The sequence below is a fragment of the Equus asinus genome, chromosome 7 (assembly GCF_041296235.1).
Source record: "Equus asinus isolate D_3611 breed Donkey chromosome 7, EquAss-T2T_v2, whole genome shotgun sequence".
Lineage (NCBI taxonomy): Eukaryota > Metazoa > Chordata > Mammalia > Perissodactyla > Equidae > Equus > Equus asinus.
The window spans coordinates 53,978,613-53,997,160 of NC_091796.1; the positions used below are offsets into that span (position 1 = coordinate 53,978,613).

The following is an 18,548-nucleotide window of genomic DNA, read 5'->3' on the forward strand; positions in this document are numbered from 1 at the left end:
GTTAATAGAGATTTTCAAGTACTTGATATAATTTGATGCTCATAATAATTCTCAGGCCCACCCAGTGGCTCAGTGGTTAAGTTCAAAAGTTCTGCTTGGCGGCCTGAGGTTCACCAGTTCAGATCCCGGGTGCAGACATGGCACCACTTTGCAAGCCATGCTGTGGTAGGCATGCCACATATAAAGTAGAGGAAGATGGGCACAGATGTTAGCTCAGGGCCAATCTTCCTCAGCAAAAAGAGGAGGATTGGTAGATGTTAGCTCAGGGCCAGTCTTCCTCAAAAAAACAACAACAAAAAAATCACTGTTATTGTAAGAGCTAATTGTATTGTTGTACACATGTGTGTAAACTGTTTGTCCATGTCTTTGCCCATTTTTCTCACTGTGCTTTTGGTTTCTAAAATTCTAATATATATAGGGTCTTTTTCTAATTCTTTATTCTGTTTCAGTGATCTGACAAGGTTTGCACCAATACTTGTTTAAAGATATTGTGACCTAATTCACCTTTCAATATCTGGTAGTACAGGTACTCATTCTTTTAAAAATATTTTTGCCTATTGTTTCTTCTTATAGATGACTTTTAGAATTGCTTTATTGATTTCTAAAGAAATTCTACTTGGATTTTCACTGGGATTTCATTAAACCTGTAAATTAATTTGGAAATAATTGACAACATTCATTTTTTTTGCCATGCTGAAACATGTTTTTTGGTTTATTCAAGTCTTTCTTTCTAGATCTTAGAAAGTTTTATAATTTTCATCACAAAATCATTCCATTTAACATTTATTTTCTTAGCATAGCTGAAGACCTATAAATAATTTCTTAAAACATAAGAGAATTTAGCTTTCTGCCCTTGGACGCCGCCAAGTAAGCATCGTTAGTCTCCCCTCCCACTGCAGTCATGTCTAAGTCAGAGTCTCCCAAAGAGCCCGAACAGCTGCGGAAGCTCTTCATCGGAGGTTTGAGCTTTGAAACAACCGATGAGAGTCTCAGGAGCCATTTTGAGCAATGGGGAACGCTCACGGACTGTGGGGTAATGAGAGATCCAAACACCAAGCGCTCCAGAGGCTTTGGCTTTGTCACGTAAGCCACTGTGGAGGAGGTGGATGCAGCTATGAATGCAAGGCCACACAAGGTGGATGGACGAGTTGTGGAACCAAAGAGGGCCGTCTCAAGAGAAGATTCTCAAAGACCTGGGGCCCACTTAACTGTGAAAAAGATTTTTGTTGGTGGCATTAAAGAAGACACTGAAGAACATCACCTAAGAGATTATTTTGAACAATATGGGAAAATTGAAGTGATTGAAATCATGACTGACAGAGGCAGTGGCAAGAAGAGAGGATTTGCTTTTGTAACTTTTGATGACCATGGCTCCGTAGACAAGATTGTCATTCAGAAATACCATACTGTGAATGGCCACAACTGTGAAGTAAGGAAAGCCCTATCTAAGCAAGAGATGGCTAGTGCTTCATCCAGCCAAAGAGGTCGAAGTGGTTCTGGAAATTTTGGCGGTGGTCATGGAGGTGGCTTTGGTGGGAATGACAATTTTGGTCGTGGAGGAAACTTCCGTGGTCGAGGTGGCTTTGGTGGCAGCCGTGGTGGTGGTGGATATGGTGGCGTGGGGATGGCTATAATGGATTTGGTAATGATGGAAGCAATTTTGGAGGTGGCGGAAGCTACAATGATTTTGGAAATTACAACAATCAATCTTCAAATTTTGGACCCATGAAAGGAGGAAATTTTGGAGGCAGAAGCTCTGGCCCCTATGGTGGTGGAGGCCAATACTTTTCCAAACCACAAAACCAAGGTGGCTATGGCGGTTCCAGCAGCAGCAGTAGCTATGGCAGTGGCAGAAGGTTTTAATTACTGCCAGGAAACAAAGCTTAGCAGGAGAGGAGAGCCAGAGAAGTGACAGGGAAGCTACAGGTTCCAACAGATTTGTGAACTCAGCCAAGCACAGTGGTGGCAGGGCCTAGCTGCTATCACTTATTGCTTACCTTTCATGAGTGGAAAGAGTCCAGTGATTGGTGTGGTGAGAAATTAGGTTAAATCTAGCCCTCCTGCTGTTGCTGAATGTATCAGATATTTGGGCAATTGGTTCAATTTTCTTATATTTTTATGCAGAGTGACTGTTGCCTATTATTTATTACAAAGATACCATTTATCCTTCCAGCAGTTTGAACAAGGAAAATGAAAGAAAAAGAAAATGAAACAATATAAAAATAACTATCTTAAATTAACTATTCCCATACCTTCCTCTGTCTCTCAGTTTCTATTTTTAATATTTTCACATTTTTCGGTAATGGCAAAATTTACACATCTTCATAATTTGACTATCTTGAGCTGCCATTTCATTTTAACAGCTACCTGTTTAACACCTATTAGAATGACTAAAATAAAAAAAGAAAAGCAGAATGCTAAAGGCTGTGAGGATGCAGAGCAACTGGAACTCTCATAAATTCCTGGTGGGAACGCACATGGTACAGCCACTTTGGAACATGGTTGGTCAGTTTCTTATAGAGTTACACGTACACCTACCATGTAACCCCACAGTCTCACTCTTGGTATCTGCTGAAAAGAAATGAAAACTATTACTCACACAAAGACCTGTGTGCAAATGTTTGTAGTAGCTTTATTCATGGTCACCAAGAAGTGAAAACAACCCAGATGTCCTTCAACCAGTGAATGGGTAAACAAAGTGTGGTACATCCATACAGTGGAATACTACTCAGAAATAAAAAGGAATGAACGATTGAACCACACAGTATATGTGAATCTTAAATGGATTTTGCTAAGAGAAAGAACCAGCCCCAAAAGGCTTACACAATGATGAGTTCATTTATAGAACACTCTGGAAAAGGCAAAGTTATAGGGAGGAAAACAGATCATTGGTTGCCAAGGTCTGGGAGTGGAGGGAATAGTTTTCTATACATACGTATCATGAAGGAATCAGGTGAGTGACAGAAAGATTGCATACAGAACTGTGGTAGTGGACACACAACTTTATGCATTTTTTAAAACCCGTAGAACTGTTTGCCACAAAGAGTAAATTTAACATAAATTTTAAAAATCTACCAGGATGTGGAGAGCAGAATGGAAAGCAGGTAGTGACAAAAGACTGTTTTACAAATGAGTCATATAACCACACTGGAAGGAGTTTGTAATTTTAGTTAGTAAATTTTTCTCACAGGGGTGGAGGTTGGGAATTCTGCAACTACTTTGTTTGTACTCTTCAACAAGTAAGGGGCCAGCCCGTGGCCGAGTGGTTAAGTTTGTGCGCTCCACTTTGGTGGCCCAGGGTTTCACAGGCTCAGATCCTGGATGCAGACATGGCACGACTCATCAGGCCATGCTGAGGTGGCGTTCCACATGTCATAGCTAGAAGGACCCACTACTAAAAATATACAACTATGTACTGGGGGGATTTGGGGAGAAAGGAAAAAAAAAAGATTAGCAACTAATGTTAGCTCAGGTGCCAATCTTAAAAAAAAAAGAGCCAGTTTTCTCAAAAATGCACAACTATGTACCGGGGGGGCTTTGGGGAGAAAAAGGAAAAAATTTTTAAAAATCTTAAAAAAAAATTACTAAGAACTATAATTAACGATTATAAAGAGCTCTAGGTGAATATAGAGAATACCAGGCATTTCTTACTTTATATATTTTTATATATAATATATATTTATATATTCCAGAATCTATATCATGAAAATATATATAATAGTTTATTCTACATCATGTTTCTGAAAGGGTCCCTTTAACTCTGGTAAAAAAAACCATAGTTTCAAAAGCCATGGTTTCAAAGGCCATACTGGAACACTTCTTTGGCATTAAGAGAAATAAACTGTATTCAGGGTCCAGGTCCAAGTATGACACATGCTTCATTTTGAGCTTGGAAAAATAGAGAAAAGAATCTGAAATGCTTGTGTCTTCCCATAGGTAAAGTAAAGCTGATAAATGGTATATTTAAAATTTACAGACACCAATTAGTAGGTTGACAGTTTAAAACAGAATAATGCTCTTTTGTGGTCATTCAGATCTGTTAATAAATATACTGCTAGCCTGTCTATTCATAGCCAGCTGGTATTGATTCTTGAGTAATATGATCAACAATAAACATATGGAGTAGATATGATTATTATACTGCTTGCAAAATTTGGGTACCAGTGCATGTCTAACTCTGGGGAGAAGACAACCATCTATAAAAGACACAAATACACGATAGTTCAGTAATAAATTAACACTGAGTCACAGTCTTAACTGACAATGAAGTCTTTCCTATTTGATCCAAGTTATTATCTATGTTTGATGAGCAGTGCCATGTCCGTGCCCAGGATTCGAACCAACGAAACACTGGGCCGCCTGCAGCGGAGCGCACAGACTTAACCACTCGGCCACGGGGCCAGCCCCTAAATATTGTTATTCTTAAGTCATTGTTAGACAAGTTTCCTGCAGCTGAAAGCATTTTTAATTGGTACCAATGGTGTGAGCCCAATATTCTGGAAATAGTGAAACAAAAGAGTTTTAATGTTTCTTACTAATAATGCCTTCATAAAATTATCAGAAACTACTTTCTAGGGATTACTTTTTTTTAGATAAAAACTCATAAACAATTTAAAATGGTAGAATTTATTTTAATATAATGATATACATGTACACACATATATTATTTTAAAAATAAGCTTGTAAACTATAATCATTATAGAACATAAATTAGCCTTAATTTAATATTATCACAGTAAAAGAGTATGTATAGAAGTCATTCTAACATTGCTGCATTTGCCTTTTAAAGTTAGAATACATAAAATATTTAGCATATTGTATTTCATCTTGTTTCAGTTTTCATATTATCATCATTAGGTATAAATACCCTTAGGAAGGTGCCAACTTATAACTTATATTCAAATACCCAAAATCTCTTAACAGTTATTAAAGTACCATTAACTCACCTAAAATGAGTAATCTAAAAAAATACTAGCCTAAATTAAAACCCTGAGGAATTAAAATCTTTTTACACAATAGTTTTGGTTAAGTGCAATTCCATGTTCATACTACTTTATTTAAGGTCATACTTGGTAAGGCATAGTAAAAATAAAATCTACATAAGTTACAATTCTAAATCTATATTTCATTTCTTGCTACAAAGTTGTTTTGATTCCTCAAAAAGTAGTTTTTGCATGTCATTCTGGACCTCTTCACCACTTGCTGGTTTATTGGCTTTATACACAGTAGTTGAAATCTGTGCACTCCGCTGAGCTGCCTTTACACGGTGGTTCAGACAAAATGCACCTGCAGAACTACATGCTAGAGAGTTCGTGTCCGTGCTCAACCATGGCCTGCATGAATTGCTTGAAGACTCGATCCATGTAAGTGGACTGCCTTGGCCAGATTCCCTCCAGAAAACCAATATGGCCTCCATAAGAAGTAAGGACCAAAGCAACGTTAGGATTTTGCTTAGCAGTTTCTATTGGAATAGCTTGGGGAAAAAAGGGGGGAGGGGTAACAGAGAGGTAGGAGAGAGAAAAAACATAATTACTACCAGTTTTTGTTAGGAAAAGTGTATGCCTTTATCATTTCCAATCATTATAAACCAAAACACCACTAAACAAATAAATATTTTTAATGAGTATGGCTAATAGAATAAGTCTGACTAATTTATGTCAACCATCTTAGTCTTATAATAGTTTATGTCTCCCGTTACGTACTGGACCACCGTTTTTGGAAAAAATCAACCCAAGTGTTTAATCATAACATAGAAGTATAGGCCCAGTCTTATTTTGAGAAATTAAAGCAAGATAATTCAAGAAATGGTGAATATTTACATTTTGCTACAAGATTCCCACTTAGGTGTTACAGCAGGGAAAAAAATACAATTAATATTATTACCTTTGTGAGAGTCATAAATTCATTATGTAAGACTGGTTAACTTTACATGAAGTTAGATTTCTGGGGCCAACTGGTGGCTATATTAAGGATTCAGAATTATAAATATGATTTACACAGTAAAAACATACATAGCGAAAAAGGATGAACTAAAATACTCCCAAGTGATAACAGTGTTTATCTTTGGGTGGTGAAACATTGATTACTTTTTCTTTTTCTTGCTTCTCTGTTTCTATTTATAGTCAGGAGAAAGAAAAACTTTATTTCGAAAATATAGTTGCTGTATTTAAATAATTCACCAGTAATGACAGTCTTTTCATTTGCTCTTCAAAATTTATCCGGAGTAAAAACTTTACTCTAAAGGATATGAATTACAGTTGTTTTTTCTCCCATGCTTAGAGTTCAAACAGTGAAAATGTTTTCATTTAAGACCTATAATGGATCACAACTGCCATGTGAAGTGTTTTGATTTCAGATATGACTAAATCTTATCTCCCTGGTTCAGACAACACGCTTGATGTAATATCTTTGCCCGATATCTTGGGTAAAGTCTTAGGGATGAATGAACTATTTAAAGGTAAGATCTCCCTACCCTAAGCCCTTCTAAGGAAGGAAAGGAGGCTGACATGCTATTGGAGAACTGACCTCCTTCCAAGGCAAAGCGGCTGCCGTGCCCAAACCGTCCGTTGAGATGATGCTCTTCATCTGATCCTTCACAACGCTCCTTGAAGAATAAACTTAGAGATCCTAAAGAAAGGCCCAGCAAGTCTAGTCCTTGTCTAAAAGGAGTCCTGAACTCACCTCCTTAGCCAGCCACACCTAAAAATAAACATCTCCTATCTTGGGATCAGGTGTGAGAGCTTAAGGGGGTTTGGGGGGAGTGGGCAGGCGAAATGACTGATGCTATTTTTGCTTTTCCTTTTTCACCTTACTTTAAGGGCTTAGATTTAGAGTGCTTCATTTTCCTCTAATGTAATTATGGAGAGCCCCGGTTTCACACTCTGGATACACTCAGGAACTTCTAACACTGATAGATAGAGTCACATCAGAAGAACAAACGGCTGCGCCACATTCGAGCCACGTGGAGGACGCCGGCTGCCCGTGCTCTCAACGCAGACGATCGCCCCCTATTTCAGTGTAGTGAGACTGTCTTAAGGGCTTGAGAGAGAAAAGGAAATAAGGAATTTAAACTTCCATCAAGCGGGTCTGGTTAAATGCTGAGCAATTTTTGTTGGTAGGACAAGGGTCAGTGAAATGTAAAAATACGTGAACGAATACTAGACTTCCTTAATCAATGAACATAGGCTAAACTGTGTAATTCAACTGATAGTAAAGTTCACAGTTTCATTTTCTGACTTGTGGTCAAAGGCAAAAAGTTCCAGCCACCACAATTACCCGGGATTAATCATAAATCACACAATAAAATGATAACCCCTAGGGAGATGATAGGTGATTTTTTTTTTTCCTTTTTCCCCCCAAAGCCCCCCGGTACATAGTTGTATGTCCTTCATTGTGGGTCCTTCTAGTTGTGGCATGTGGGACGCTGCCTCAGTGTGGCTTGATGAGCAGTGCCATGTCTGCGCCCAGGATTCAAACTAGCGAAACACTGGGCCACCTGCAGCGGAGCGTGTGAACTTAACCACTTGGCCACGGTGCCAGCCCCTACGTGATTTTTTTTTTTTACATACTTTGGGGATTTTCTGAAATTTTGACAATCCATGTGTATTGTGTTTGTAGTTACAATAATTTTTTTTTTAATAAAGTACTTGGGGGAAAATGTTTCAAAAGTAGTTAGAAGGGAAATAAAGAGAACAGATTTATAAAAAGCTTTGTGAAACTTCAATAGAAAAAAATTAGAGGTGAAATCTACTGATCCTTAAGATAGCACAACTACGTCTAATCACCTTATATTGCTTCAAGGTACAAACACATGCATAAGTATTTTTGCTACCAAATTCCATATTTCTTGAATTAAGAGAGAAAGGAAGTTAATTTGGGCATAATTTTCCTTCATGCACTATCCAGGGGTAAAACAAAGACTGTCTCCCTTCAAATATGACCTTATAGTCTGACTGCGCCAAACTCATTGAGATATTCAAGGATCTCATGTTCACAAAGTCTCAAGTTCTCTTCTAGGTTAAAAAGGGAGAAAAATTCCAAAGCCTTCTGTATAGAAAGCTCAGGAAGAAAAGGCCAGTGAAGACAATGCTGCTGAGGCAAAGATACTGTAACAGAATCTGTCCAAAGAACGTCATTTGGTGTATTTGACAAGAAGGAAAGTTATAAAAATGAGAACAAGCAAAATATTGAGAGTCATAATTTGTTCTGAGGCTCTCACAGTTGATTAGATAAGGGTCTATGTAAACAATCTGAGACATTTAGATACTAGATTATGAGTATCTAGCTATTTTTTTCTGTTTATTACCATGGATAACATTATATGACTGACATTTCATTTATTATTATTCTATTTTCTTAAAAAGGACAAGATTTTAAAACAGTTAATTCATGTCAAATGTATGCAAAGATGGTAATTTTACCATGACTGGGTGAAAAAACATCATCCTCAGAATTCAGACACAGCACTGGAATCCCCACTGATTTCAGCCTACGATTTGGACTGGCATCAGTGTAGTAATCGTCGATTGTTCGGTATCCAAACATGACTGAAGTGAATCGCTTATCAAACTCTCTGATGGATTTAGCCTGGAAAAGGAAAGCAGATTGTACCTATTCTTGGAATCAAAAGAGGAAATAGGGGCTGGCCTGCAGCGGTTAAGTTCGCACATTCCGCTTCTCAGCATCCCAGAATTTGCGGGTTCGGATCCCGGGTGTGGACATGGCACCATTTGGCAAAAGCCACGCTGTGGTAGGCATCCCACGTATAAAGCAGAGGAAGATGGACACGGACGTTAGTTCAGGGCCAGTCTTCCTCAGCAAAAAGAGGAGGATTGGCAATAGTTAGCTCAGAGCCAGTCTTCCTCAAAAAAAAAAAAAAAAGAGGAAATAAAAGTATTACATAAATTTTCCCTCCTACCTTCATGACATGATCCATGTCAATCTGCTTTACAAACATATGCCGGTGCCTGGAAGAAAAAGATTTCAAAAGTTAAAAATCAAAGCCATTTCCACTCAAAGACACCTAAAATACATAATAATAAATAACTTTGCCCAGCACAGGGCACAAAGTTGGTACTCAGTAAATATTTACTTAATCAGACATAGCAGGAGTACATTGATATTCATCCTTATGACTTTTTTTAATTAGTTTTTTCTTAATTGAGAAATAATGAACCAGTTCTGTAATAATAAACATAAATGTTGTTTCATAACAAATCGTACCTACGCACTGTTGCTATTAAACCAATTTGGCTAAAAGGCCTTACTTAAGTCAGAAGCTTACAATTGGATAAATCATCTGAACACATTATTTTTTAAATTGCTATACTGAAAATTAGAACTTAGACTTTTATATACTTATTTTCCAAATGTTGACAATTTTTCTCGCATTTTAATTCTAATCATTCTCTTTACTTTTCTTGCTTTTGTCCCCCACTTCAGTGACCACAAGTAATTGATGATACGATGATTCTTTAGTATTTTTAGCAATATTGTATAATCACCACCTATAATTTAACAAATAGGTTAAGTTTAATCCAAGGTTTAATGTCAACTTTCAGGATAGCTACAAATTTCAATAAGTGATGCACAAATTAACTGCACTTTTAATTTAGTTTCTATTTAAATTTATCAATTCACTTAAAAATGCACAGTAACAATCATCAAAAAATAAACAGAAACAACTCTATGTTCTTTGCTACCACACCACGGAACTGTTAGAAAATACACAAACAAGTCCTGAAAAACTAATGCCAAGACAATATTTTGGTAACACTAAGAATTGCTGGGGCTGAGAATACCCAAGTGAACTGCATTCTCCTAAGCCTCTAAAACATACTAAGCTCATAAGCCCATGCTTAAGGAACCATATTATTCAGCACTGAAAATACTTAACACGTACTACTTAGGAGAGAATTAGGTATTGATAAGATTAGCAACAAGTAGGAAATCCAGGCAAATAGCCCATAATATTACTCAACACATTCAATACTAACATTTTCAGTCTTTTAGAGTAATTTAGAACAGCAACAGAAGAGTGATCATCAAAGTGGGGGCACATACTCTAGGGGTTGTTCAAGATAAATCACTGGGGTACAGAAAGAAAACATTACAACTTTCATTTATATTTTTAGCTTATACTTAAAATCTTTTTATTTTTGTATATATTTACAATATAAAGAATATTTTGGTGCAGTAGTAAATGCATATAATGTAAACATAAATAGACACATACTAGCAGTGTTATGCTTTCACATTTTTTGCTGTTGGGGCATGTAATCCAAAAACTTTGGCAACATCGGGTTTCAGAGATGACTCACTTATTCACTGAAGACTGCAGGCATGTTGTCAGATAATAATTAAAAAGAAGCCAGTTGAGTGGTTTCTCCAACGACTCCGAGCAAGCAAAAGTGTTCCAGCCAACTGAAAAAGTTGCAGCTGCCTTCAAAGGAGTTTTTGGCCCAATTTTCCCCAGGTAATTTAAAAGCAGCATTCTAAAATGAGAAGAAGAAACAGGAAACTCAGTGATGAATTTGTTATCTCTCTCAAGATATCCCATTTTTTACTATGGACTTCACATTAACTATGGAGAAGAAAAATATAAAGCAAGTTTATGTCCTTTACCCCAGGAAAGCACACAGGTATTTTCATTTTTTACTTACATTCATATACTCATTTATCTTACAGTTGACTATTGTGAATGGGACAAAGCATACACATAACTATATGTGTACCCTTCTATGAAATAAAACATGAAAGAAATCCACTGTAAGAGTGGTTTTCTTTTTCTTTTTTTCAAAATCATACTGGGGCTTTATTAAAAATTCGCATATCCTTGGGCACCAGCCTACAGCTGAATGTTTAGTACGTGAGGAGTGTTTTTCTGCAAAGGGCCACACAGTAAATGTTTTCGGCTTTGCTGGCCATATAATTTCTGTTGCAACTACTCAACCCTATGACTGTAGTGTGAAAGCAGCTGTAGACAACACGCAAACGAATGGACATCACTATGTTCCAATAAAGACATTATATATGGATATTGAAATTTGAATTTCACATAATTTTCACGTCATGAAATATTATTCTCTTTTTTATTTTTTTCAAGTATTTAACAATATAATAACCATTCTTGGCTCTTGGACTGTACAAAAACAAACAGCTGGCCAGATCTGGCCTGCGGGCTGTGGTTTGCCAAGCCTTGGCATAGATGAAAGAGCACAGGACGAGCGGTTTTCAAACTTGGCTGTGCACTGGAATCACCTGGGGAGTTTCAAAAACTATCACGGATATCTGGGTCTCACACCCAGAGATTCTGGATAACCGGCCTGAGGGGCTTTTCCAGTTGCCTAGCCTCTCTACATCTACAGCAAGTCTCTAAAGGGCTTTGTAGTCTGAAGTTAGACTCTCTGAGTTGTGGCAGAGCAAGTTTCCCCTAAAGTCACTAGTTTTCTCTTCTACTCTTTCCTGTTATTTGTCCTTATCTTCTATCATATATTTTCCTCTTTTCCTATTGTTCTATCAATTTTCCTGATTCTAATCTAGTTCTATTTTGGTAAGAGTGACAAGAATGGAATATATCTAATCCCATTGTTAGAAATTCAAGTTTAACACTGCCAACTGAGAGAAAGGATGCTATCCTAAGTTCTGCTCCTCATTATATTTTCCGTTCTTCACTTCGCCACCTGCCCAGCTTCTGAAATAGGAGAAATGGGTAAAAATTCTCTCTCATTCTTTTTACCAAACCAAATGATTTGCAGGGTGAATATAATAACGTTTTAGATCAAAAGTAGAGATTTCATTTTTCAAAATGACTCTTCATAATGACTCTACTCCTTGTACACAGTACTGTGGTTCACTAAGCCATTTAAAGGGTAGTACTATATACAACTATATACTGGAGCTTTGTGGGGGGAAAAAAAGGAGAATGCTTACTCTCCTGCAAAGAGTTCATTCTAGGGTCCTAGTTTTGGTGGTCCTATTCTTTGGCTGGAGGTCTGATATAATGGGAAAATTGGAAGGGTTGCAAGGGAAGCTCTCAGGAGTAGGAAGGACCAGGAGCAGCCATGACCAAGTAGGTGGTGATACTTCTTGAAGCAAAATCATGTCAAGACGTTACGCCAAAAAAGGTGGTTTTATTTTGAAAGGAAAAGGACTCTATTTTTTCACCAAAAGAAAAAAATTACAAAAAAAAGAGTGGGGTAGATGGAGAAAGAACTCATGGATTAAGAGACTTAAGAGGAATATCCCAATGTATGGTCCTTATCTGGCCCCTGACTCCAACAATCCAACCAACAATCCAATCCTCCTGTCAAATTCAACCAACCAATCATCACTTGGCAAAATGTGACACTGAGTGAATATTTGATGATATTTAGGAATTTTTCTGAGTGTGTGTGATATGGTATTGTGATATGTGTGAGTGATACAGTGTTGTGGTATTTCTTTTTGTGAAGAAGACCGGCCCTGAGCTAACATCTGTGACAATCTTCCTCTATTTTATGTGGGATGCTGCCACAGTGTGGTTTGATGAGCAGTGCTAAGTCCACGCCAGGAATCCGAACCTGCGAACCCCAGGCCACTGAAGTGGAGCGCAGGAATTTAACTACTATGCCACTGGGCCGGCCTCTCTTTGTTTGTTTTTTTAAGAGACAACCTTTTAGTGACGACTACTCAAATATTTATGGTATCTGAGATATATTTAAAAATAATTGGAATTGGGAGGGAATGGGGGCTGACACTGATAAACAAGATTATCCATGAGTTGGTAACTATTGAAGCTGCGTGATAAGAGTCACTATTGAAGCTAGGTGATCAGCATATACGGGGGATCATTATACTCCTCTCTGTACTTTTATATATACTTGGAATTTTCTATACATTTTTTAAACTTGTTTACCAACCCACCGGGAGACTGGAATCTGGCTGGATCTAGAGCAGTGTGAGTTCCTTGGCTGGACTCAGTTCTGGCTCAAAGCCCCTACTTGGCCCCAGGCGTCACAGGTTTGAGGATAACCCCAGTCTACAGGGGGCACTGGACATAAGGAGACAGACTATGCTTCTGTCTGTTGCATCTTCAAAAGAAAAAAACGTGTCAAGCTGGACACATCCCCAAGAGGGAAACCTACTTGGGAACGTGTCACAGTGCTAGGCAACTAGAAAGGGTGCTTCCTTCAAACAATTTACAAGACATTAATATTCAACCAGCTGCAAAGCACAATGGTCAAGTTCTGCCTTCAGGCACTGAGGCTTCAATGCGACATGAATAGGCATTTCCATGAGCTTCTGAATAGAGAATCTGGGCCTGTTTATGTAAGGTCTGGCCTTAAAAAAGTCACGAATTTATATGATTAAGGGAAAACACTTCAGCTGGCAGCCTGTCCTTTAAGATTCACATCAAGGGGCAAAGGAAAGAGAAGTGAACTACTGTCCATTAAGTACAATTCAGAGATTCTGCCTGGGTTTTCTGCACTAATTCAGATTTCTTCCTTTAGTAGGTCAAGTCAGACCTTCCATGCTAATGTGAGATACGTATTCTTTTCTTAGTTCTATGTTTATCAGAATCTAAAAACCTGTGGTTAAAGCTTATTTTTCAGAGTCTATCATTTGCAAAAAGCTATTCATTTTCAAGTTAATATGCTCCTAAGATGTTTTGGAAATTGAAAAGACAGATAATAAATTATAAAATTAAGAAAAATTATCATTTTCTATCTCACATGTTTGCTGATTTTTAAAAAGTTTTGGAGGGCCAGCCCTGTGGCCGAGTGGTTAAGTTTGTGCGCTCTGCTTCAGTGGCCCAGGGTGTCGCAGGTTCGGCTCCTGGGCACGCATATCACACCACTCATCAGGCCATGCTGAGGTGGCATCCCACATGCCACAACTGGAAGGACCCACAACTAAAATATACAACTATGTACTGGGGGGCTTTGGAGAGAAAAAGGAAAAATAAAATCTTAAAAACAAAAAAAAAAGCTTTGAACAGTAAAATGCCAGATAATAAAAATTTGGATTTTGTTAACCTCATTATTATTAGAATAAAAAATATAAACAATTATTAGTAGAAATGAGCCTAAATATATACATGGCATAAAAGTTCCAAATGAGGCCCAATGTAACTGCAAGCAGCATAAATTATAATAATATTCATATGCTTAAAATAGCAGCCAGAGTGGGTAGTTAACAACAAAATTTCACTGCTTCTAGAAGAGCATTCCAGAGCAAGTCCATTTGCCCAGCAACAAAACAAAAGGAAACAAACAAAAAAAAACACCACCTGGGGAACACCACCTGAAGGCCTCTTCAGTTAGAAAGAGCAGTAAGTGATTATTTCTAGGATCGGAGTGATGGAAGACAGGCTACAAGCTCCGCTTCCTGAGTGGTCCAGGAGAGCAGTTACAGGGATGGCTGGGAGGAGTACATCAGGGAATCTGAAGGTCAACATGGCAGCCTCTGAGTGATAGAAATCAACTTCATGGTGTTGAGACAAGCCTTCAGGTTCACAAAATCCTGAGAACCCCAAGGAGGTACCTGTATCCTTTTCACCACAAAACCAGTAGTCAGGGAAACTATTAAAATTCACCTGAATTAATTAATTAATTCATTCAACCACATATGGTGAAATATGATACAAATAATCAAATGTCTATTTTAAAATGTCTTTGTTGCTTATAGTCTTCTGAAAGAGTCAGTCAATAAGGTCACTTCCCTCTCAGACATTTTAGAAAGAAAAAACCTTACCCTCCCATTGAAACCCCTGCTGCCAGAAAAGGAGCAGAAGGGAACAGAGTGTGGACGTGGTGAATCACCGTCTCCAAGTCTTCAGTGTTAGCACAGCAGTACGTCCTTGGCGTCTGTAAGCAGTAACAGGTAAAGCACAAATATTCAAGTTATGAGGTTAACAATTGGTATAATGTGCAAATGTAAAAAAGAGCAAGAGGTCATAAATATGAGGAAATAACCTTTGTCTGCACATACTGTTAGTAATAATAATTTATCATTTTCATATCCTGCAGTACACATATACACCATTTAAAGTCAACACTATTCGAGTTGGCGCTAACAAAATCATGCAAGGAAGGCTTGATGGAAATGGGGCAAGACCAACACAAACACCTTAAATTAAAGAGACATGTAGTACCATACACAAATGTTTCTCTGACTTAACAAAACAGAGTCAATTTAAGAAGAAAACGTGGAGAATTACACTTTTTTATAGAAAAAAAAGGTTATGCTAGACAAAGCTAAAGTGATTCTTTATTTTAAAAAAAAAAGCAAGCAAGCAAACAAAAAAGGCTTTCCAATAATGCCACAAAAAATTTAAATTGTGGCTCCTTTCTACCCGGGGAACTGTTTTCTCTCCCCTGAGTGCTATCTACCAACGAAGGGCTGTGGTTTTCTGGCACCGCCTTCATTTTTGATACAGCAATATCCAGTCTTATTTATTAATTAGATATTTTCTTTTACAATAATATATCCATATAGTTCTAGCTGTGCTATACTGCAACAGACTCTTAAAATGCTAAAATATGCACAGCTGATTATGCCTCAATACATAATACATTAAAACAAGTGATTTTCACGTGAACTTCTTCAATAAGGGCTCTGTTCCTAGCAGAAGAGCTTCACAGATGCTGCATCTGAGAGCTGGGAGGAGAGGCAATGCCCTCTGCAGATATATGTGAGTGTGGGCATGAATAAAGCACATGCGGGAAAAATAACCAGAAATTTAATAACAAGGAGAGGAGTCTGGTCCCTTTAATAAAAACACTGAAACTAGTTACCTGCACTACCCTAATTTTAATATTCCAATAAATCATGATTACAATAGGAAGGTTATCTGTCACCCACCATTGAATCACTAATGAGTAGCTTGAGAAAATAACAATTTTCAAGGATCCCTCCAATAAAACTCAAGCCTAAAACACTACCTATTGCCTACAGTCATCTTTTTGAGATCTGCAAATATGAAGCTCTTCAAAAGACAAATGTTAACCTGACGACATTCACAATGGCTAATGTTTATCGAATAATTAAATTTGTGTTCACAAAACTCTGAAGAAGATCCTATTATTATATCTATTTTATAAATGGGAAACTGAGTATAGAGAGGTTAAATGACTCCTGCAACACCATAACAGCTAGTAGGTGACTACGCTAAGATACACTTAAAAATATTTCATGATTAAGGGGCACAAATTCAATATAAAATCTAAATAGAACAATATCTACTACCAAGCTCATCCATAGTGACTGCAGAATTTGTCACAAGAATTCAGGTGAAGAAATCATCCTTACTCAGCATTTTTATTACATGTGAGTCTATTCACACTACCTAGCTCTAAAATTTCTCAATTATTTATGAATAGTCACCAACACGTACTCTTGTTAGGCATGCTTAAAGTGAAGTATGTATGCATAAACACACACACATACACACAGAGTTAGGGTACAAGAAAAACGGCCCATGGAAAATTATTAGGATCAGAGAATCCTAGTGCGAGGAAGGACCATAACAGCACCTGGTTCCTTATTTACACATGAGAAAACTGAGGCTTAGCAAAGCTGAGTAATTTGTCAAAGACCACAAAAAAGCAGAGCCCGGGTTACATGTAAACTATTTCTTGAAAAGCACTGGGATTCCATGAGGGATTCAGCAAATAAATCAATATCTGGTACCTTAAGATATAGGAACTGATTTTTCCTTAAACGTTTTTATCTAAATGGATTACATTACGATCAAAACTGTAAATACTGGTGTGGATCAAAGTTGCCAGAATGCTGAAACTCAGAAAATCTAGAGTCTTTTCAGCCTGTTCTCCTCCTGCTTCTGGCTTTCCGTTTCCTGCCCAGCTCCTGTCACTCTGCCCACAACCCCAAATGTGGGTATTCATTACCAGAAGTTTTGTCTTAGGCCTGCATCTGCTTCTCTGGTCAATATCCAATTCCTGAAGGTCTTATCCACTTCCACAGCTTCATCAACAACCTCTATGCACACACTAAATAACATCTCCACTGTTACCTTCACCTTGAGCTCCAGATCCAAATTTCCAAGTTCTAGCAGGCAGCTTCACTGTACCGTTAATGTAATCTGCCACTGTAACATTCTGTCAGTACTTCAAACTCAAAATGCCCCAAAGTAAATCATTTTCTCTTCATGAAAACTCCTAACGCTGCTCCGAACTTCCCATTTTTCTATAAATGACACCTATATTTCCCTAGTAGGTGTAGGTGATAGTGCCTTCTCTCTCTCCCTTAACCTCATAGCCAATCCACTGCCAAGTCCTGTAGCTTCTTCCTCCTCAGTATCTCGTGCAAGAAACCCAGGAAACGCCTTCTTTCCATTGTAGTAAAGGCCTGGTACCTTAGATTGGAAGGGCAAGGATGTGACTGCAAGGAGTTCATTTGGAAGGTGATACCAAGAAGCGCCAGTATGAGAGTGGTGAAGTGAGTCAGGAAGGGTAGGAAGTCAACAAAGTGCATCTTATCAAGCAGTTTGCGGCTGTGGGCGACTGGGAATCAATTGCGTTGGGCCACTTTGGGAGACTGTGCTGAACGTGACTCAAAATTATCCCAGCCAAGTGGCAAGGGAGCTGGGTTATTGATCCATGAGTTCCCTTCAGCCATTGACTGAAGGCTGTTCCTGAAGGACATTACTCCCTGGCATTTCTGGTCTGCCCTGAGCACAGGTCCAGCAGGTTCCAGTGGCTAGAGAAGGCCCCCGGCAAACAGATGCAGGTGCTTGCCACTAGACATCATCAGGTAGGCGTGTGTGGGAACAGGAAGTGCCAAGAGGTAAGGTATCAACTCCCTCACAACCAGGCCTTTTTACCTCTCACATGGACAGCCACAATAACCTGTTAATCTGGTTAACTCCTAGCCTTTCCTTATAACCATTCATAGTCATACCTCCCATTCACTGTCAGATTAATCTTCCTAAAGAACACTTCCAGCTCTAATCACGACAGTCTTTCTGCTTAAAAGGCTTCATTAGCTTTCCATTGCTGACTGAATTAAGTACAAATTCCTCTGCCAAGTGTTCAAAGCCCTCCACAATATGCCAAGCAAGCTTTCCAGTTCTGTATTTTATTATTTCTCCACGTGTATAGATTCAGGCCAATGGGACACTGCTCTTCTCTTGTCTTCTTGCCTCTTAATATCCTTGCCACTGGGGAACATCATCTGTCAAATGTCCTTCACTGTCAACTCTGCCTGTCAAAATCAGGCCTTCAAAAAATGTCAGACGAAAGGTAAGACTTCGGGCCAGCCTGGTGGCTTAGTAGTTAGTTCAGTGGCCCAGGGATCGCCGGTTCGGATCCCGGGTGTGAACATGGTACTGCTTGTCAAACCATGCTGTGGTAGGCTTCCCACATACAAAAGTAGAGGAAGACGGGTACAGATGTTCACTCAGGGCCAGTCTTCCTCAGCAAAAGGAGGAGGATTGGTGGCAGATGTTAGCTCAGGGCTAATCTTCCTCAGGAAAAAAAAAAAAAAAAAAGGTAAGCCTTGGTCTCTGTTCTCCAGGACCTCTACGCCTAATTGTCCTGGCCAGCCTG

General features: G+C 38.4%; 1 protein-coding gene and 1 pseudogene across 3 annotated transcripts in view; one reads left to right on the top strand and one right to left on the bottom strand.

The window, feature by feature from the left end:
* Positions 1–848: 848 nt before the first annotated feature.
* On the top strand, positions 849–1,980 carry LOC106843398 (heterogeneous nuclear ribonucleoprotein A1-like; annotated as a pseudogene).
* Positions 1,981–4,607: 2,627 nt separating this feature from the next.
* ABHD3 (abhydrolase domain containing 3, phospholipase) overlaps positions 4,608–18,548 on the bottom strand; it is a 37,018-nt gene continuing 23,077 nt past the window's right edge. The window contains exons 5-10 of one of the 3 annotated variants that reach the window (XR_011504518.1): positions 14,734–14,846; positions 10,320–10,493; positions 8,918–8,966; positions 8,421–8,586; positions 6,526–7,038; positions 4,608–5,473 (exon numbers count right to left, since the gene is read on the bottom strand). Coding sequence is in view for 2 of the 3 variants with exons in the window: in XM_044773547.2 (XP_044629482.1) it covers positions 5,295–5,473; positions 6,526–6,627; positions 8,421–8,586; positions 8,918–8,966; positions 10,320–10,493; positions 14,734–14,846 (783 nt within the window). In the remaining variant the exon portion in view is untranslated. The remainder of the gene's footprint in view (positions 5,474–6,525; positions 7,039–8,420; positions 8,587–8,917; positions 8,967–10,319; positions 10,494–14,733; positions 14,847–18,548) is intronic. The other 2 variants (XM_044773547.2, XM_014860406.3) reach the window with 2 other exon arrangements.